Below are 23,453 nucleotides of genomic sequence, written 5' to 3'. Positions count from 1 at the left end.
TTCTTGTGAATTTTATTAGAGATAGTATTTCTGTGGATTTTGTACTTCCGAGAAGCTTCTGCAATCGACATACCACCAGCAACTGCTTGCAAACATTGTTGCAGCTTTTCTAAAGTGTAATAACGGTAATTTCTCGTTCGAGGTATTTTTTTATAACGTCTGGCAATTTTTCTGTCGAAAAAAAAAACGAATGAAACTTCGCACAAAATAGCCCCACAGTGCATTTTTTTTCATTTTCCGTTTATTTGTTAATAATTTTAAAAAATTTTTAACGCTAACATGATGTAATTGTTTATTAATGTATAAATAAAAAATTTTGCACTTACGACAATTGTTTTATCAACGTCTTTGCATTTCAAAGCTAAAGTTTACGCGCACACTTTTCGACGTCCGACGTTCTCGGAAAGTTGTTGACATTGGATAAACAAAACACACTCTGAGATTGTTTTAAAATTCGAAAAAATGCTTGTAGTAATAGAGGAAACTTCTATCTTTAAATTCCACACATTTTTAACGTGAAGAAAACATAATACTGAATAACAGCACTTGAAAAGTGCCAAATTCGAATTTACATAAAGTAGCCCCCGCTGCACAAAGTAGCCCCAAATGACGGTAGTAAAAGTAAATTTACCACGTCATTAAATAGAAATGAAACATAATTACCAGGAAGGATTTATTGCAAAAGATACAAGGATATTTTCGCTACTACTCGACATGAAAATCACGGGAATAGACAACTGGTCAAATTTCCATTTTGTATCGTACCGTCATGCGTTACTTTGTGCAGCGGGGGCTGCTATTCAGTATTATGTTTTTTTCATGTTAAAAATGTGTGGAATTTGAAGATAGAAGTCTCCTCTATTACTACAAACATTTTTTCGAATTTTAAAACAATCTCAGAGTGTGTGTTTATTCAATGTCAACAACTTTCCGAGAACTTCGGACGTCGAAAAGTGTGCGTGGAAACTTTAGCTGTGAAATGCAAAGACGTTGATTAAACAATTGTCGTAAGTGCAAAATTTTTTATTTATATATTAATAAACAATTATATCATGTTAGCGTTAAAAAAATTTGAAAATTTAAAACAAATAAACGGAAAATGAAAAAAAATGCACTGTGGGGATATTTTGTGCAAAGTTTCATTCGTTTTTTTTTTTCGACAAAAAAATTGCCAGACTTTATTAAAAAAATACCCGGAACGAGAAACTACCGTGATTACACTTTAGAAAAGCTGAAACAATGTTTGCAAGCAGTTGCCGTGGTATGTTGATTGCAGAAGCTTCTCGGAAGTACAAGATCCACAGAAATACTATCGCTAATAAAATTCACAAGAAACACGTGAAACGTGCTGGTAAACTATTATTTTTCTTTTACAAAGATTTTTCTAATGAATTAATCAAACGATTTAACACATAAAAATATATTTTATAGGACATCAGGTGATTTTGACCAAAACTGAAGAGCAAGTTCTGTCATGTTCATTCAAGCATGTTATGTTCAAATTTATCAATATTAAAAATGTTAATGAATATTCTTCCATTTCAATGTTCAAAAATGTACATGGTTTCCTTTTGTTTAAACTCAAATGTTTTAAAATAAACATTCGTTTTAAGAAAGAAATTCTTTATCAAAAATGGTTTTTTAACGCAGAAAATTATTTTCAAACTAATATATTTACATATCTTGATGTTTTCGTTATTAAAAATGTCAACAATTAACTTTTTTAACAATTTTATATCAATATTTTAATAAAAACATGATTATTAAACGTAATTCCTATCGCTGCACAAAGTAGACCCACTTGGGGGCTACTTTGTGCAAGGTATGTTTTGACTTATTATTTGTAAATATTACATACAAATAATGCCAATATTGATCAAATTCACACGTCTGAGTCCAGTTATGAATATAATATCGATAAATTTTACTAAAGATTGAATTAACATAGTTTTTTTTCATGTCAAAGTACAAAAACTGCGAAATCCTGCACAAAGTAGCCCCACATGACGGTAACTAAGTTAACTCTTAACCGAGCTTTAAGTCAAAACAAGGTCTGTTCTTTATATGCTTGATAAAGTGAAAACCTCTTCACATGCTGCAGAACCAGTATTTGTTTATATTCAGAACAAAAACGACTTTCTGAGGACTCTTTGGCGTTATGATCGGTTTAACAGTTAACTTTGAACCTCATAAAACTAATATTTGACTGGTTGTCCATAGTCATACTGTGGGATAATTTTTCGTAGTCTGCTGTAATAGAAGTCTACCGCCTATGAATGGAGCCAATGTGACTCAGCTGTCCATGCGCTTTCTTTTGTGGAAAAGTGATAATCGGACAGGAATTTCGGACAGGCTCAAGAACAGGCACGTTTATATAGCAGTTCTTCGAAATTCATAAACAAATAATAATTTTTCTCCTTTAGAAAAAGTGCCTCCCCGTTAACCTCGATTTTGTACTTCCATGCATTGTAAAAACAAGTTTGCCAGGTTTAAACAACCTTTTTATTTTTAAGGGTTATATTCAAGTGAGTGGTAATCTAATTCCTTTCCTGTTCGTTTTAGTTTCATATTAAAAGCAAAAATTTTTTCACTGAACATGACTACACACATCATAAAGGTTAAGTACAAAATCGCAACCTAATCGCAATAAGTACAGTTTGACCTTGAAAGTAAGTCTAAAAGCTGTCAAAAGATATGTGAAAGTAATGAAAAGTTTCAAACTATCCTTTTTTTTTTTAATTTTTTCTCTGTGAAACACAAAAGCATTAGTCGAAATTGCTTAGACAATTGTTTCGTTGGACAATAGCCGAAACAGCTGCCTCACAACACTTATTTTGGCGTATGGGAACTTGAAAGTGAGTCAAATATCACTTACCGACATTGCTCAAGAAACTTATCTGCAGTACAGAAACAAAATTAAATCAAAAAGTCATGATAAACTTAATTTGCTTTGGTTTTCAAATCAATACTTGTCCACACATAAACAACACATAAAAGAAAACATGTGTTTAAATTTAAGGGAGAGGCAGGGCCTGATTATCACCTAGGCCCAATAGGCATGGGCCTAGGGCCCACACTTTCTGGGGGGCCTCAAAAATTAGTAAAAAATACTTTTTCTAATTTTTGAGACACACAATATTACTTCTATTTAAAAAAAATACTGAAAGTAACAGTTTATCTGAAAAAAGGCATTTTTTATTTCAAATTTTCTTCATATTGTGATAAACCAAACTCGTATAAACATTGCACTAATCAAATTCGGCTGAGCGAGTACAGCTGAATTTTAATTGGTGCAATTTTTACTCCAACGGCTTGCAATGCAAATGCAACGAGAATGCATATTTGCAAAGTTTCTTATAAATTATTAGTGTCAACAAGAACTAAAAGCTTATTCTTAACAAATATATGTAAATTTGTAGATGGAAGGCTACAATCTTTAAAATAATTCAGCTAATCAGTAGATTTTTAGCAAAATCACTGATTTCAATTGTTTGTGGTCACCAAACTATTTTTATTTTCATACAACATCGTTTTGTTTTTTTATATTTTGCTTTAATATTTAGATGCGCAAACTTTATCTTAGAAAAATATTCTTCAATTGTCTGCTTTCAAAATGTTTGGGAATGTTTCTCTTGAATCATGCAGTTCAATAGATTATTTTTATTGTTAGGACTACTTTTCAGAAATTTAATTTCAAAATATTCTGTTAGGGACCCGGAAAATTTTGTGGGCCTTGGGCCTGAATTTGTCTTGATCGGTCCCTCGGGAGAGGTTCTGAAACAAACCCATTTTGCATCATTACTATACTTTACATCGAAATGCTTTCTTGCAAGCGTTGAGGTTTTTCAGTCATTCTCAGATCCAAATTGGCGACTTCATGTACTGTTTTTAAACAATATGATTTTTTTTAAAAAAACCTTTTATTTTATCACCTATAGCTACTTTCTTCCATGACTAAGTATAATTTTAACCATAAACGAATGATTAATACTCACAAAAGCTGAATTACTAAACTATTGTATTTTTTACTTAAGGATCCAGAGCAGCCACGATGTAATTGCAAAAAATTTTCTGCTTTGTGGATGACACCTCGCCCTACTGCTAGTAAAGAGAAAGTGGAAAGATTAGCTAATATGTTTAAAAAATCTTTATCAGAGGTATGATTATGTCAAGTTTGAAGCATGATTTATATAATTACAAAACATTATATTAGCTTTTTCTTTTGTACAGGTAGAAATCGCTTTCTACTATGATCTTGTTTTCCTGGTAGTCCAAACAGTGAAAAACAAAATAAATGCAGGAGATTGGCCAACTCAATTATCTTATCCTTCTTGTTCAACGGAAGATAAAATAGATCCGAATGAACGGAGTTCAGTAAAACTTCTAAATGCTCTTAAACAAGTAAGTTTCAGAAATTACAATCTATGATCAACCTTTTCACATTCAGTCAAGTTCAATGTTAACCTTAACTAAGTTTAACCCCTTAACGATCGGTTAATTTTCAAGAAAACGGTCATAAAAGTGCCTATTTTTTTTATCACCTATCACAAATACACGTATTTGGTTAGTGCTGACATCTAGTTTAAAATAAACTATCTACAATTGCCTTAAAAATATATTGGTACAACCATCTGGTGTGCAAAATGATAAATAAAATGTTTTCCGGACAAAAGAAACGAATTAGTTTTATTTTTATTGGCACGTTACTACTGAACACTCCAGCCCGGAGATATCACGGGAGAGAGAAGGAAGGGGCTAATGGTGAGATTTTTCATATAATTCTCACTTTTTTTAATGAGCACTATCCTCAAACATCCATTAAAAGTATTAATAAATAATACAGAAATGCCAAACACACTTGATGGAATAATTTGCGTTGGACAACGATTCATTACGTTGCTTGAATTACGCACACATTTCTTTAAAAATTCATATTTTTATGTACAACATTATGCAGCTAAACATTGTAGTTTTTTCTTACAATTTTAATTTAAAAACATTTAAAATTTATTCTAGCAATTGAAAAAGAGACATACAAACCTTTTAAACACGTAACTCCTGATAACGTTTTCATTTCTTTACCAGTAGTACAATTATATTTTTTACTACCGCATTAATTACAAAGCATTTTTATTTTATTCTTAAAATATAAAAAGTAGATAGTATCATTTAACAAAAATTTCAAGTTTGCAGCAACTTGATATTCTTTATATTGCAATTAACATTTTTAAAAACACAGTTTATATAAATTTGTGTTCATTAAATAATGCATGCAATTTTTTTTTTCTAATTCTAGGAAGCGTACGAAGGAATGTTCGGTCCTTTCAAAATAACAGACACTGATAGCAGCTATCAAGAATTATCATTATTCATGCGAAATATATCATTCTCAAACAATGTAATAGCAAAACCTAAACGAGTAAGTTTAAATCGCTGTATACTCAATAATTCCCACCCTCTTTATAACAATTCTTATGAATTTAGCTAAAAGTATTTATTTTAGATCGGAATATGGACTTATGGTCGACCAACGGGTAAAATTAAGTTTGAACCAGGAAGCGATCTGAAGAACTTTACTGCTATTACAGTATATCGTGTAACTACTCTCGAGGTTCGTATTGTACATTTTTTATGCAAATTCTACATTAGTATTTTGATTGCAATTCATTCTTAAATATTAACTAAGCTCGTTTATATACTCAAACATAATATGCAATGCATGAGGGAAAAAAGGGCTTCAGTGGATGAGGGGAAAAAGGGCTTCAGCACATCTAAAAATACAAAATCTGAAATAATGCCCCATTGTAACCCACTATATAGTACCAAAGAATATACATGGAGAAGAAGGATAGCTTCCATAGACAGAATGTAAACCAGTTCCCCAAGATTTGGTGCGATCCCTGTGTATAAAGGAAAAAACAACATTTCAACACAGCACAACAGCAGAGGTTCTTGAAACTCTCCTCTCCTCTCAACCTTTACTGGGGTAGAGGAAGAAAAAAAAATTTCTCTTTTCTTACACAATTAATAAACAGTACTGTACTATTAATTAAGATATTTCTTTCAGAATACATTTATATCATCCTTGTTGATTAAATCTGCTAACACATTTCGACATACACATGACAAAATCTCGGACTTTTGCAAGAAACCATCGAGTTGATTGAGAAAAGACATTAAGATGCTTTGCGAATGATTCTAGATAAAATATCGATTAAGAGATTCTGTGCTGTTGGGCTGTTTTCTTCCAATTTGAAAGTTCAGGCTTTTACTGAAATCGTATTTTGAACACAGAGCTAAACTTTTTAACGATCACTTTCTTCAAAATTAACCTCAATATCAAAAACAAAAATTGTGTAACTAATTTAAAATTTAACAGAAGACGTAGTAAAACTTGTATAGGTGCAATTACATCATAACGAAACCAAGAACTTCAGTTTTTGATCAAGTTGGATAAGCAAACTTAAGAACAAACAGCTAGTTTTATGCGGTAGATCCACGATGGTAGAGTAGTTAAGTGGCAGCTTAAAACCTACCTAACTTGAGGTCGATGGTTACCAACTAGTCTGGGAAGTAAAGCTCATGTAAAATCCGTAACAATGAACACGTTGCTAACATTATGCTATTGGTCTCAAAATTGTGGTACCTTAACTTGTATGAATCCTAGGCCAACAACTGTCTTTGGCGAGAATGCTTATGATAGAAAAAAATATATACTTCTACTACTAACTGAAGCTATTTTGCTGCAGAATAAGGTGACTAAAAAGTTTTATTCGATTTAAGTTAATGGAGTCATTTTCATAGCTGTAAAAATAATAAAAAAAATTACGCTGAAGAAAAATTTAATTAATTACTAAATTTTCATTACAGTCATATGAGTAACAGATCAAATACTTAATGAGATTGTATAATTTTGAAGAATTTTAAGAGAGCTATATTTTCCGATCACATTAGCAAAACTATTTTTTTTCAAATAGTTTCTTAGAACATTTGATAACGTTATTATTTTCCATTAAATAAATTATTTTTACAGTTTCATTCTCTTATTTTAGCTTTTTAATTAATCATTTTTATATCTGATTCAAGGAATTGTAGCGTGCTTGCCACTACAATTATTAAATTCCAATTCAATAGTATATTAGATGTGTTAATTCGATTCTATGTTGGGGTACTTTTCATTGGTGAAAGTTGACATTGTCAATAACACTCGCCCCACATCGGTGACCTGCAGACGCGATCTGAACAGGCCTACACACGTCCACTTCGAATCGAACACGTCTACTTCTAAAAATGATCCACATTCAACAGTTGACTTGCTATTTGTGACTGTGACATTGTCCTCATCACACCGGTGATACTCAGTCTCGAACACAAACAACGTCGGCCTGTATACACTCGACTGCTAATGGCAACACAGGAGCGATCATGACGGTGAACTTAATACAGCTCTCCCGGCTTCTCACAAAACATCAATGAATCAACTAGTGGTATCCGTTCATCGAATTCTACCGCAGATAAAATTTTGGTGGGAAAATTCCCTAGCGTGTCTACCACTACAATTATTCAATTCCAATTCACTAGTATATAAGACATGTTAACTCGATTCTATGTTGGAGTACCTTTTCAAAGATGAAGGTTGACATTGTCGTTGGTAACGTACTATCACCACAGACTTTAAGAAATTGAATTCTCTAAGTAACTTCATTATTTTATTTTAATTTTGCTTTCAGATTCCCCCATTTATCTATAAACATGTGGACGGAAATGGAACTGTAACATTCTCAGGCTACTGCATTGAATTAATTGATAACATAAAAGAAATATTAAATTTTGAATATACTATTACTGAAACAGAAGATAAGAAATTTGGCACTATGGATGAAAACCTAGAATGGGATGGAATGATTAGAGACTTAAAGGATAAGGTAAATATGCAAGCATTTTTTCTTTACCAAACTATGAAACCAAAAATGGTTTTAATAATTGAAGCTGATAAAGAAATGGTTATAGTAATACTAGATAACAAAATTGACCAATTAATACGTTTAATAACTTTTTATACGGTTTTTTTTAATCAAAATTCAATGTTTGCATAGAAATTTATCAAGTTCAGTATGGTATGAAGATATTTTGATTCAAAAGTGCAAAAAAGAAGAACAAAAAATTTCTGCTACTTTGAAGTCATATATTATCAAACCATATTAATGAAGTCGTGGTGGTTTAGAGAATAGAGCAGTCGCCTTAACGTAGTGAAACGGGTTCGAATCCCAACAATGGCTGGTCGATACGAATTCCACACCCGGCTCGCATCGAACACAATTCAAACGTAAAATATCCTCAGTGGTAGACGGATCACGGGCTAGAGTCCCCTTGACATTAGGTTAACCGTGGGAGGTTGTCGTCTCAATGTAAAGCAAATGCAGGTAAGTTCCATCAAAAAGTTCACCAAGAAGGCAAATTACTCATATTATTTGATCCAAGAATTCCCTTGTCTTCTGGATTAGGTTCAAATTACAAGGCTACAGAGTTGAGCATTAGTTGCCGTAATTGGGTCGACCGTTCAACGACAGTTATAAAATAAAACCCATTGATGATATAAAATGATTTTTTCTCCTTTAACTAAATAATAGAAAAGTGGAAATCGCATTTAAATTGTAGCCGTACGCTGACTTTGTGTGTTTTCTTTAAAACGTACTAAGTCAATGTACCACAATTGCCAGCTTCATTCAAAAGCATATTGCGTAGCATGAAGAAACATAGGTTTTTTTTTCTTCCTTTTTTTGTTCAAAAAAATTTATTTTTTTAATACTATAATATTATTATATAAAAATCAAGCAAATATTCTCAGAAAAAAAGTAGAAGCATTTTATACTCTTCTATTTTAAATTTTTAAAAAAAATGGATTTGCTTTTGTTTTTTTCAGAAAGCAGAAATTGCTCTTGGTCCAATATCAGTAATGGCAGAAAGAGAAACTGTAGTAGACTTTACGGTGCCTTACTATGATTTAGTTGGTATAAGTATATTGATGAAAAAACCATCAATACCATCATCACTTTTCAAATTTCTCACTGTACTCGAAGCAAATGTATGGATGTGCATACTTGCAGCATACTTCATAACAAGGTAAGAAATTTTATCTAAAAACATTTAGTGTTCCCCTTTCTTACAGTTAAAATATTTTGTTAAAAATTCAGTCAACTAAAAATATATTGATTTCAAAGATTTAATTATGAAATGGAAGTTACATTACTTCCAAATGTTAATAGGCATAATTGATCAAATTTCATCTTTGTTGAACTGAATTGATGTTTCAGTAACTTGTAACAGAAAATCAATTTTCTCTAACGTGTAGATTTATAACAAGCAGTCAAAATTTTAGCAATGAAATCAAGGCCGTCTTAATGGCATGCAGGGCCCCTATAAAATGTAATACTGTTTAAAATCGAGCCACCCAAAATTCACTTACATAAAATTAATCAGTTTTAATATACATAATTTTTAAAATTTTGAGATAGTAACCATTTGTAATCCTCAATACTTAAAATTTAAACAGTTTTCAAAACCGTAGAAGCTATTTAAAATAATTAAATGCATAAAAGATATTACTAGCAAAATGTAAAAGTTTAATAACTATTAAACTATTTTAAACTAACTTTGCGAACTTTTATTGTCTTTTTAGCATTGGTGAAACATTTTTAGAGACATGACCTAACCTAAAACTTTCTCGTATTAATTTGTTCTACTGAGATATTTTTGCGGGAACGCAATATGAAAGCATTTAAAAATTACACAATTATGTTTATTTAAAGTAAGACAAGACTTCCTTTAGCAATTAAACTCAAAATTAAAAAAAAAACTGTTGAAAAATTTCATATTTGGCAAATTAAAAGTATTTATATAAATAATTAAAATTTTAAAAAAAAAAAAGTTTATATATATATATGACTAAAATAACATTGGTTTAAATTAGTCAACTCTACATTAAACTAATATACTTAAAATCATGAGACATGAAATAATTTTCTTTCACTTTAATACTTATCTTTTTCATTGGTACTGTACTTACATAATATACTCAATGTATTATAAATATGATTACACATTCATTAGAATAGATTTATTCAATTGAATATATTTTTCGTTCATTATATTTATTCAATAGAATATATTTCTTTTAAAATTTATGAGGCCATACATTTCTCCTTTCTTTTTAAAATACAATTTTTCGAAAGTAGGTAGGGTGATATATTAAACGTAGGAAAGTTTCTCCCCCCCCCCTTCGAGTATTTGTGGCCCACGGGCAGTGCCCGGCTATACCTATGCATAAAGACGGTACTCGAGTGAAGTTATAACTTGTCATAAAATTAAATGATCCTTTTTTATAACATTAGTATAATGACTAAAAGACATTCTTTTTATGGATCATTATTTCTACGAATGCTTCTAAAGAAATTAAAAATACTTTCGAAGTTATATATAGTATATCCATAGAAGAATGGACCAGTTCTCTCTCTCTCTCTACCTGTTAAGGCAGAAGGGTGCGATTGTTCTTGTTTTCCAGTGGCGCCATCTATGCCCAAGAATTCGACTTCTGCCACACAAATACGTCTCACCCATTCATTTATCCACAGATCGTAATTTTGACCTGAATCAGAGAACGATCAATCTCCAATTCAGTACCCCCAGAGGTTTTGATTTGTTATGGGAACATGGAGGACTTCGCGACTCGACAGATTTAACGCGCATCAGTTACCATTTTACTACGCGGGGAGTCTTCGGTTGGACCAATTATAAACTTTAATAATATTTAAATCATACAATAAATATACAGTATATCTATAGAAGAAAATTATTTCCGAAGTTGTATACAGTATATCCATAGAAGAATGGACCAGTTATAAATTTTAATAATATCCAAATCATTGTAGAATGCTGGATAGGTAACAATAAAGAACGCGTGATGGGTGTAGACGTTTGTTATGTTCTCTACGAAAATACACTCTATAACAAAAAAATCGACTCTTCCTTGGCCTGCCAAATCACCAGATCTCTCTCCCATCGAGCATGTCTGGGATATGATGGGAAGGCGATTGCATCTGGCACGGAATGTTGATGACCTCGTTCGACAATTGGATCGAATTTGGCAGGAAATACCGCAAGAGACCATCCGGGAGCTTTATCGGTCTATGCTAAGCCACGTGGCAGCTTGTATCCAGGCTAAAGGCGGGTCAACACCTTATTGAACTTGTTACTGTAACTCTGCAATAAATTATTCAATTATTCTGAAATTTGAATCATTTACTATTCTGTACATTGTCTTCCTATCCACCAATTTTCGTTTCAATCGGATAACTCCTTCTTGGTGCGTCGATTTTTTTGTTATAGAGTGTATTTGCCTCTAACTTCGCAGCCAGAAAAGAATTTCAACCAATTCTATTACCTAATAGACTTTGCTCTTTTTTTAGTGAGAAAGAAAATATCAGTCCATCTGCAGGTGTTAAAGGTGGCATCCTTTAATCTTTTAAATCTTTGAGGAAATATTTATTTTTTGGCAATAAGGTCAGTTAACAATTAGCTATGACGCAAAATGAAAAAATAAAATCATGTGTTTTCTATTAAAGAGTAACTCAAGCAGTTTAAAATAAGCGTAAGTGCGAATACTGCTTTGTTTTCGTACTTTCAACGTCATACATAATTATAAAGAGTGAAACAACAGTTAAAAGATTTTTAATCATAATATAGTAAGGTACACAAGACAGGGAAACTGGAACTTTATAGGAAACAACTTTCATTTTCATATACTCATCCACAATAATGTAAAATCACAGTAAAATTTTAAAGTAAATTTAATGACTTCTATGTAAAAAAAAAATTTCCACGAATAACCTACCAAGATACAATTCTACCAAGCAATACTATTAGACATCATATGGATTTGTAAAATTATTTATTTGTAAAATTAATTATTTATTATCTCTTTCAGTTTCCTCATGTACTGCTTTGATCGCTTAAGTCCTTACAGTTACTTCAACAACAAAGAAAAGTATAAAGATTTTGATGATGAAGAGAAAAGAGATTTTACTTTAAAAGAAAGTCTTTGGTTTTGTATGACATCGTTAACACCCCAAGGTCAGAAAACATGAAATAAAAATTTTTACAAAATGCATTTTCAGAATATTAAATTTTTTTTAAATTTATCTTTTTCAGGGGGTGGTGAAGCTCCTCGTAACTTGTCTGGAAGATTAGTTGCAGCTACCTGGTGGCTATTTGGTTTCATTATTATAGCTTCTTACACTGCCAATTTAGCTGCTTTTCTCACTGTATCACGTTTGGATTCTCCCATTGAATCTCTTGATGATCTCGCAAAGCAATATAAAATAAAATATGCACCACAAATGAGCACATCTGCAGCAACATATTTTGAAAGAATGGCATATATTGAAGAAAAATTCTATGAGTAATACACAGCTCTCTTTAAATTCAGAACTAGAGAATTTGTATATCGCGCTCGCTGTGAATGATTTATACAATTTTGACCTCCCAGGGAATGGTGCCTAGTTTAAAGACGGGGGAGGGGTCGAGTTTATTAAATCTGTGTTTATGATTAAACATGTATTTCCCGAGATAAGTCTATTTTAAACGATTTTTACGCCATCTTCACTTCACAATTGCAGCACCACCTATGAATTAAAATGCAACAGCCGGCAAGTTAAAATAGGGTACTTTTCTAGAAAATCTAAATTTGCAATAAAAAATGGTTTCTATTTAAAATTATGAAGTTGCTCTTGCCCCATCTAAAGATGAGATTAGGGATGGGGGTCGAGTTAGGTATCATTGAATGCATAGTTTGAAAATATTTCATGTGTACTTATAGATTTTAAATATGAAGTGTTTCTCAAGTTATTTGATCATTTTTTTTCTTTTTTGAACACCCTGTATATATATAATAATGTACTAAGTATTTTACTCCAATCAAAAGATGCCCACCTTTTTCACAGTAGTGGACCTAATCTTCTGTGATAATAAAGATTCCATATTAAAACTAAAATGCAAAATAAAGCACTTCATTAATGTCTTGCAAGTTACATTTTTTTCCAAACAATAAGATTAGCCATGAATTTTTTATTGTGAGAAAATTAACAATTACAGTTTATGAGAACAATCATAAAATTAGCTACAAATTTAATTACTGATGAAATAAATTTATAAATTTTTCAAAATGTGATAAACTAAGAGCATGTCACCAAGAGCAAAAAAATAAAATAAGGGATCATTCATAAATTTATTTAAAAAAAAGTCTATAATAAAATTAGAAGCTATTACAATCATAAAAATTGATTTGATTTTCAAAAACTATTCATCATTCCATAATAGGAACTAAAATCTGCAGAAATTACATAGTAACTGGCATCCTTGCAACTGATTATTGTAATAAAAATCTCAAAAATGGTTTAATTATGCACATTAAGTAAATCACACTGTTATTAATGAAACTAGTAAATTAAACTTTTTTTTAGAATATGGAAAAATATGTCCTTGGACGACTCTCTAAATGAAACGGAAAGAGCTAAGTTAGCTGTTTGGGATTATCCAGTGAGTGACAAATTTACAAAAATTTGGTGGACCATGCAAGAAACTGGCATGCCTAAATCATTTGAGGATGGAATACAAAAAGTGATGGAATCGAAAGGATCTCAAGAGGGTTTTGCTTTCATTGGTATAAAGAATAATGAATGAATTCTTTTTAGAAACTGCATATTAAAATATATAAAATAAAACTAAAAATGTTATTATATGAAAAAGTTACTTTCAAATTCAAAATACGTATTAAAAAATAAAATGCCCCAGAACATGTAAATTATATTGAAATAAAACCCTAATTACTATGCAAAAAAGTAAGTGGATACCTCACTATTGAAACGCGTGTTTGATTTAACTTAAAACAAAAATTCGCTTACTTGCATACAGGGTTTGTTGATTCAAATCAACTAATTTTTTTTAATATAATTGATTATAAAAGTTAAAAAACAGTGTTTTAAATTATTGATACTTTTATTATTTTCTTTTCTTAGTTTCAAAATTTATTTTAAATAAATTGTTGCATTAATTAATTTTAGTTAACGAAATTACTTTCTTTCTTGGTGTGTGTTAAATTCCAACATATTGAAAATTACAATTTTAAAAGTCTTTTGATTCTTGAGATTGAAAGCACAGATTAAAGTAAACATTTAATGCTGTCTTAATATAGACTTGCATAGCTGTAGAAAGTAATTATTAAACATGAATTTTTTCAAAAAATAATGTAAATATTGTTAATTAAAATTCTACCCTTTGAAAGAAAAAGCATGGAATTAAAATCTACATTATATTTTATTGGTGGAAAATGTATATTTCTGAAGCTTTTTTTAAAGCATATTAAAAAGAAAATACCTAATTTGCCAAAAATAGAAAGAAAAAAAAAGGCCAATAAATTCAGATATTTTTTTCCTGATATAGTGTCATTCCTCCCTTTCAAACTCTTTCAAAGTCTATTTGAAGCAGTAGGGTTATTAACTGGTATTTTTTCTCATAATATGTTTGCAGTATCTTTGACATCCGATTTTCTATAATGAAATTTAGTAAAAAAAAAAATTCCTATGAGTACATAGATTTTTTAAAAAAAAATATTTTTAGCCTAACTTATCTATTTTGATGTAGAATTAAAAGTGAATATTTTAATATAAAAATATATAGATTAAATATTTTTTTTTTGATGAATGACTACATTTATAAACACAATCTTCTACATTTATTTTGTCATTTTAAAAATCAAGCGGAAAAAAAAAGAAATTTTAAATTAAAATTATGGTTTGCTAATTGAAACTTTGTTTTAATAGTTAAAGTACAGGGGTCTGTCCAAGTGAAATTTTCTACCGTTTACCGGTACCAGCACAAATTTAAATTTAGGAAAAACGGTAGAATAATTTCACAAAATACTTTTTTCTTAAAATTTTATTTTTGTGTCTCGTAAGAAACGATAAATCCAAATCTTTAATTTTCAAAAATTATGTCTGAATTTTCACAAGATAGTTATCTCTCAGAAAAACCTAGACAGACCCATAAAGTATTCTTTAAATTTTCTATTTGAACTAGTCCTTAAATTTCAATCATGCATTTGTTTCAAAATGGTTGCTATGCATTCAAAGCTATGTATTATAATGAAAAATTATTTTAGTAAGTTAAAATATTGTTCTAAATATTGTTATAATATATTTTAATATTAATTTAATTTTGATTAAGCATTTATAAACTTTTTTTAATCATAAATTAAAGTTCTTACAGTGTATTTGAATAAAAATCAAAAAAAATCTGATTTAAATAAAAAAAATCTGATTTAAATAAAAAAAATCCGATTTAAATAAAAAAAAATCTGATTTTTTGGATTCTTTAAAAAAAATCAAAAAAATCACGAAACCTGCTTGCTTATCTTTTAAGCAAATAAAATGGACAACTAAAATTATAATTAAAAAGTAGGATTAATAATAAAAACTTTATAACTAAACAAAGAAGCTTTAAAACAATATTTATAACGTTTTTAATTTTATAATAATTTTTGAAAAAATATGTGCTTACAACTTAGTTGCAATATAGATGCTTAAATCTAGTAGCCAACTTCATCTCATCTACAGGAATCTGTAAAATTAGTGTATATTGAATAATGAAGTATTTTTCAGTATCATCTATTACACTTTAACTTTTTAGTGTATTTGTTGTAATATAGGACCAGAAGTACTTCTGTATAGCATTTCAAATTAAAATATTTTCATCCTAAAAACTAAAAGCATTTTTATGTGAACTAAAAGTTTTTAAAGCCTAAATTTTGAGTTTATGATTTGAAAAATGTATCTAGATTCATGATGCTACCTTATTTGGCGCTACCTTAGTATTTTTCTATCACTGTATAAGATGTACAGTTTGTGAGAATCCTCACTCACAATGAGAAATTTTTAATTTTTCTACTTAATTTGATCTTTTTTGCTAAAAAATGAATATTTTGATACAATTCTTCAGATTCTTGTTTGTTTAATTTAATTAAGAATTTTTAAATGTTTGAGAGCAATAACAAAAAAAAGGGGGGGAAAGAAAATTTAAGACATTCTTTTCTTAATCTGAAAATAGTTATTACTAGCAAAAATACGAGAATAAAAGTTTTAAAAAAACTATTTCAAGAAAATATTTAGTAGGAAAGAAAAAAAAGATATTGCAAAAAAGCTGGAAGTTTGCTAGTAGGTCAATTTTTTGAAACAGTTTTTTATTTGAAAATTTACAATAAAAGTTATTATATACTTGCATGGCTTTCTTTAAAGTTTATATGAGGCAAGTTTATTTTAAATAACAATTTTGAAAAAGTAAAGCATAAAGCTTATATATATACAGTTATAGTTTAGAAACATTTTGCCTAAAAAAAAACAGAATTCAAGATTGGTGAAATAACTTAAGATAATTGACTCACAAAAATATATACACAACAAACGGTAATATGTATATGAGAATACATTGGTAATATTGTTCTTTAAACTGGTTGCTTTGGCTTGTCTGCTTTTTTTTATTCTGTTTGCAATTAAAAAGACATGTGCAATTATTGCACATTTCTCATTTTTGTTTTTATTTCTTAAACAATCAATAAGATTTCTTAAAAAAGCAAACAAAAATTAAATTTATTTATTAAAACAATATATTGAAATTTCTGGAAAAAAAATAATGCAAAAATTAAAGTAAAGATGGGCAGGCATAAAGGGAGTTCCAAATTTTAATTAAAGCAATTTAAAATTAGTTCTGAAATCTTTGAGGTGGTTATATGAACACAAATGATTCTTAAAAGCCATTTTTATTTTAAGTTAAATTTTTAAAAATTTATTGATGTTGTACTTTTCTTAACACACTTATGATAACCAAAAACCTTTAAATACAACAATGCTTTTAAAAAAAGATAGAAAATAGAATGAAAATATTTCTCGCAAAAGCAAAAAGAGAATGAAAACATTTCTTGAATTTGTTTCAATATAAGGAGAAAATTTTGGCTTGTTTTTTGGTCCATTTTAATAGCTTGCAATATTCTAAATTAACTTTTTTTTCAATGAAAGTATAAACAATTCCAATAACAAATTAGTATTTTCTTTGGCTTATTTTAAATATAAACTATTTCTTTCAAAGCGGATTCAACTCAAGTAAAATATGCTGTTATGACTAACTGTGATCTGATATCTGTTGGAAGTGAATTTAGTAGGAAACCACTTGCTCTTGCAGTACAACAAGGTTCTCCCTTAAAAGATCAGCTATCTAGTGCGTGAGTATCTTATACAATCTTTAAATTTTCGATAATTAAAAACAGTTATTTTTTTACACGAATACAGATAAATATCTAAATGTACAATATCTATAGCATGAGACGCGATGGCTCAGAGGATAAGGCGTTCGCCTTCCAATGAGGTGAACTGGGTTCGAATCCTGACAATGGCTAGTCGGTACAAATCCACATCCGGACCACAGTACTGACATGAAACATCCTCAGTGGTAGACGGATCATGGGTTAGAGTCCCTTTGCTGTCAGGCTAACCATGGAAGGTTCTCTTGGTCTTCCTCTCCATGTAACACAAATGCGGGTTAGTTCCAATAAAAAGTCCTCCACAAAAACAAATTTCTCCCTATACTTGATCCAGTAGTTCCCTCGTCTTCCGGATTGGGTTCAAAATTACAAGGTTATGGAGTTGAGCATTAGAAGTCGTAAACCCGAAAATTGGGTCGGCTGTTCAATGACAGTTACAAAATGAAATATCTATAGCATATTTTGCAAAAACAAACTAAGCTGGAACTAATGAGTAAAAAAAATGTACAACTAATTAATAATAAATCATTTATGATATTCAGTTATTTAAATGGTCAGTTAAAATAAGTTAAACATGTTATCCTTTTTCTATTCATACATTATTTTGAATAATCATACATTACTTTGAATAATTAAATATTTTTGAATTATAAAACATTCTCTTAAATTTATGTATTTTTCTGCTAAAATCCAGTATTTCAAAGCATTCAATATAACACTAAAAAAAACATTTAATTTTTAACACCTTTAAAAAGATTTAATTAAAAAATATTAAATTTTTAATGGTTGTATTTCTTTGGATACAAATGAACAAATAAAAAAACAATTTACAAATATGTTATTAAATAGATTTTTCTAGTTATCTGTTCCTGACTTATTTAAAACAAAAATTCTCATCAAAAAAAAATTGTGCACATTGAGATTTGGATATCTTTTATATCATAATAATTCAATTAAATAATTACTAAAAAATATTAGAAAACTAGTATAATAATTATCAATAAAAGTTTTGATTTGCTACAATAGCTGTCAAGACAGTCACAAATGAAAAAAGCATTATAAGGGTTGAACTTTTGATCTCCAATTTTTTAAATTGTAACTCTCTTTATACTTTTAAGGATTCTAAATCCAAAAAGAGACTATTTGCTTATTCCAAAAAATTTTATTTCTGCATAAATTTCTTAACTTAATTAATAGTAATAAACATAAAGAAGGAATTAATATTAACAAGTATATAAGTAGTATTATTGGGAAAAGCATGTTACTTCAAAATGATGTTTAATAAATTCTTATTTATATAAATAAATTCAATTATATTTAAGTCTTATGACATATAGTCAATTTTCTTTTTTTTCTATCTCCCTTTGATGCTGTTTATACCCCACAGAGCCTCTTGTCAGTTTTTGGCAAGATTAGAGGAGTTGGTATTTTTTGATATTTCTGTTTAAATATTTGCATGTCCTTCTGGGAGAGTAAAAAAATATGAATTTTTACACGGGGCATGTCAGGCAATATAATTTTTGAGCTCTGCCACTAAATGAACAGTTCTTAGGAGAGTCCTTTAAATCATGAAAACCAAATTCAGCATATGAAAATCTCAATATTAGATAAAAGGAAAAATCATCACTCTCATATTACCAGATTTTACTGAACAAATAAATATAAGAAATTCGAAAATGTACTCATCTCTTCCACAAACACTGTGTTCTAGAAATTAGAAATATTGATCCTTAGCAACAAATTATGAAGTAGTCTTACAAAATTTGCCACACTTTTCATTCACCAATTATAAGACATCAATTATCTCTCTAGAACTTATTGCTAATTGTAACACTTTTCCCACAGTATACTGAAACTTTTGAATCAAAGAAAACTGGAAGGCTTAAAAGAAAAGTGGTGGAATAAAAATCCAGCCAAACTAGAATGTGATGACAGTGAGCAACAAAGTGATGGAATTAGCATTGCTAACATAGGCAAGTTATAACTATTAAATAAATTTCAGTTATAAATTCTGCAATGTATACAGTGAATTCCAAACCAAAGAATAAAGATTTGAAGATATTAAATGAAATTCAATTAATGATAAAAATATAGGATATTATTGCAGAGAATTAGTAACTTTGGCAGTTGAAAAAAAATTATAAGTAACATTTATGGAAACCCTTTTTCCCTTAAATATTATACAATATACACTGGTTATCATAAATTAAGGAAAAATCACAAAAATAGTGATAACTCTTTCAAAAGTAAGCCAAACCGTGCAAAATTTGCATATGTTGTCCACTAAGAGTAGCTGAGTAAAATTGCAATATGCAAATTAGTGGCGCTGCACTCGGCTTACGTCATCTGCCTGGAGCATAAAAGTCCAAGTTTGAGAGAAAGCACACAAATTTTACTGTGATTGCGACATTGAAAATCTGAGATAGCCAATTCGTAATAATGACCTCTAGGCATCATTTGCCTGAAGAACTACGATGGAGAGCCATCGGGAGACTAGAGGCAGGGCAGAGTCAATCAGAAGTGGCCAGATGGCTAAATGTGAGTCCATCTGTGGTTCATAGACTTTGGAGGCAATTTCAAACCACAGATTCGGCATCTAGGAGGTTCAGTCAAGGACGGCCAACTGTTACGACCAGTGCCGATGACCGATATTTGACATTAAGTGCACGCAGGAATAGAACCGCTACTCCGACACATCTTAGATCCTCTCTTGCTGCAGCCACCGGAAGGTTGGTGTCAACGTCAACTGTGCGCAGAAGGCTCCACGAAGGTGGTCTGTATGCGAGACGACCAGCCATTTGCGTGCCGCTCACATCACGCCATAGGAGAGACCGTTTGCAGTGGGCCCGACAACATGTCCACTGGACGTCAGATCAATGGAGGCCTGTTCTCTTTACGGATGAGTCCAGGTTTAGTCTAGAAAGTGACAGTAGACGTTATTTGATATGGAGAGAACCTGGGACCCGTTATCATCCATCAAACATCCGTGAAAGAGATGCATACGGAAGAGGCAGTGTCTGTGTTTGGGGAGGCATATCCTTAGGAGGGCGCACATACCTCCATGTCTTTCCAAGGGGAACCGTGAATGCTCAGGTTTATCGAGACAACATCCTTGATGCTTATGTGCGCCCATATGCCGGGGCAATTGGTGATTGCTTCCTGTTACAGGACGATAATGCAAGACCACACAGAGCTCGCATTGTTGATGATTATCTTCAACAGGAAACAATTACTCGCATGGAGTGGCCAGCTCGATCCCCGGACTTGAATCCTATCGAGCACGTTTGGGATGCTCTAGGGAGGCGTGTATCTGCCATCAATCCGCCCCCTCAGACCCTTGCCACGCTTGCAACTGCTTTACAAGAGCAATGGCTCTCACTTCCTATTGAACTGATAGACCGCATAATTGAAAGCATCACACATCGCTGTTTGTGCTGTATTGCTTCTAGAGGCAATCATATTCCATATTAAAGGTACTTTTTCTATTGCAAACCGATACTTCCAATTTGTTTATTTTATACATGTGCTAATTTCTATACTACTATTAATGTCTGATAATTTCTTTTTATGTTGTTTAATACCTTACTATGTGTTGTATATTGTGGGTAAGTTTCATAAAATTCCATGTGTAATTTCTTGAGTTATCGCGATTTTTGTGAATTTTCCTTAATTTATGATAACCAGTGTAGATGGTTTTCACAACATAATTACCTCATTAGATGATTATATGACATTAAAAAAAATTGAAAAGCTGAAAAGATAGGTAATCTAAATTTTCACTGATGGATTTTCTGTTAAATTTTTATTTTTAAATCACAGAAAACATCGACTGTCTAAATTTTCTCAGTTTTTGAACTTTAAAAATTGATTTAAAAAAAGGTGACTTTTTTGAAATGATTCATAAAAAAATATTTTATATAAAATTTAAAATTTAGTATTCTTAATACAAAAATATATTTAAGTTAAAACATGATTTTCTAGAAAAAAATATACTGAATTTTATTAAATTCAGGGAAAACTGTTTTACACCATTTTATAAAATTAACAATAATTTTCAAAGTATTTAGCCTTTGAAAGGCAATTCCAAAAACATAAAAGATTAAAAAGGAAAATAAATCTTTTACAAAATAAATGTTTAATAAGAACAAACATTTAATAATAAAGATTAATTTAGTAAATTTAAGAAATAATATACGCAGATCAACATAGCTGTTATATTAATATTTTGCTGTATCTTAACATTTCAGGTGGCGTATTCATTGTCATTCTTATTGGAGTTGTACTTGCAGTAATGGCCCTAGCAGTAGAATATTTCTTTTACAAAAACAAGAAGCAGAGCACGAAAGTAATTACTGTAGATAAAGTACCGAGAGACAGACTGCGAAAAAAATAATAATCATACATTTATTGTTCATATTATTAACAATGTTCAATTACTGTATTTCTGTAACAATACTGTTAATAATAATGTTCATATTATTAACAGTATTAAAAAAAAAAAGAGAAAAATATTTGAAATACAGGGAAAATATTTTTAAGGTGTTAATGACTTTAAAAAACAAAACATACCAAATACTCTATGTCACATTTGTATTTCTTGATATAAAATTTGAAATAATGTATTTCACAAATTCAAGTAATGATAAATGTTTGCATTTGTAATTGTTTGAGTAAAGTAATTTAAAATATAATAGTGTCAATATTTTTAATCTTCTTATTAAGTGTACACTACTATTAAAAAAACATGGATGAAATAGCATGATACAGGTATATGGCAATTAAAACTCAATGAGTTACATGGGATGAGATGTTAATCTCACTCATACTAATAATCAAGAACAATGAAAAATTATAACAGAATATTTAGATATTAATTATCGACATATTTTAGGATTTCATAACACATAAATATACTTTAATAGCATTATATACATTATTTGTTATTATTCATAATTTATTCATTATTACCTTATAATAAAAGTAATGTCAAAATTATTTATCGATCATTTTTTTTAAATTGGTCAATGTACTTAATCATTTTGAGTTGATACATTTTGCTAATATAATGAGGATTGAAAAATAAAATGACCAATAATGGAACAATTTTAACTCAATATTTATTATTATTAACTTAAACTTCAGAGTAAAAAACTTGTTACATGCTTATTTTTAAATATTTTGTTGGAAAAAAAAACAGAATTGACCAAGCATGTGACCCTTTTCTTTTAATCCAAGGCTGTATCTCTAAGCATCCAATGGTAGGATCCTCACATAAATTTAAAATTTGATACTCAAATAATGTGGTCAACATCTGAGCTCTTGTTCTTTCACTTAACTTCCCCATAATAAGAAAGAACATACAGTTTTGAAGAATATACTTGCTATGTAGAATCTTTTATTCCATTATGAGGTGCAAGTATGTTGTTAAATATATAAGTGGATTTTTAAATGCCTTAAAAGAAAAAGTATACCTTATTATACCAAACCTGCAAATTTTTAAGCATTGGTACAAGCTATCAATACCGAATAAAGGATCTTCCACTATCTACTTTTGAAAGCAGATATTTTTAATAACTTTCTTAAGGTGAAATTGCTTCACAGAAAAATAAAGATGAATTGGAGCAGCAGATACGGAATAAAAAGGGCGGGTGAATGAATAATAGAAAGAAGTGGAAGTGCTTTCTTTCTTAGAATTATTTAAGGGCAAGAGTAAAAACTGAATGAGGGCTGCATAGTTGTGTTCTTTTTTTCAGAGAAGCAAAGATCTTTGTTTCATTGCTGGTTAATGATGTAAGACTGAAGGAGAGAGAGAGTGAGGATGGATGAATGAATAGTAGAAAGGGGTTTGCATTCCTAGAATAATTAAAAAAGATTAGAAAAAACTAGTTCAGCATGAGAGAGTGCAGTTTCCCTCTCATTTTGGGGGAAGTAATGATGATTTTCTTTGTTCCTGGGTAATGATGTAAACCAGGAAACTAACCATCTTAATGATGAGTGTTTAGACGAATTCAACTATTTTGATTTTTCTTTGATAGTTTTGAAGATTGGGATTGAATTTTCCAATAAACTTGTATTTCAATACATTTAA

At 29.9% G+C, this 23,453-nt stretch overlaps 1 protein-coding gene across 1 annotated transcript in view; it reads left to right on the top strand.

Annotated features, from left to right (window-relative positions):
• LOC107439404 (ionotropic receptor 25a) overlaps positions 1-22,056 on the top strand; it is a 56,929-nt gene extending 34,873 nt beyond the window's left edge. Inside the window, exons 7-18 of the mRNA XM_016051995.4 lie at positions 4,035-4,157; positions 4,231-4,401; positions 5,297-5,419; positions 5,504-5,611; positions 7,731-7,925; positions 8,924-9,123; positions 11,984-12,129; positions 12,208-12,457; positions 13,518-13,717; positions 17,194-17,326; positions 19,211-19,338; positions 21,613-22,056. Coding sequence (XP_015907481.1) covers positions 4,035-4,157; positions 4,231-4,401; positions 5,297-5,419; positions 5,504-5,611; positions 7,731-7,925; positions 8,924-9,123; positions 11,984-12,129; positions 12,208-12,457; positions 13,518-13,717; positions 17,194-17,326; positions 19,211-19,338; positions 21,613-21,758 — 1,923 coding nt within the window. The 3' untranslated portion in view covers positions 21,759-22,056. The remainder of the gene's footprint in view (positions 1-4,034; positions 4,158-4,230; positions 4,402-5,296; positions 5,420-5,503; positions 5,612-7,730; positions 7,926-8,923; positions 9,124-11,983; positions 12,130-12,207; positions 12,458-13,517; positions 13,718-17,193; positions 17,327-19,210; positions 19,339-21,612) is intronic.
• The last annotated feature ends 1,397 nt before the right edge of the window (positions 22,057-23,453 follow it).

This window comes from Parasteatoda tepidariorum, chromosome X1 (genome assembly GCF_043381705.1).
Source record: "Parasteatoda tepidariorum isolate YZ-2023 chromosome X1, CAS_Ptep_4.0, whole genome shotgun sequence".
Lineage (NCBI taxonomy): Eukaryota > Metazoa > Arthropoda > Arachnida > Araneae > Theridiidae > Parasteatoda > Parasteatoda tepidariorum.
The sequence above is the reverse complement of the archived record's forward strand: the minus strand, read 5'-3'. Positions and strand labels throughout refer to the sequence as shown.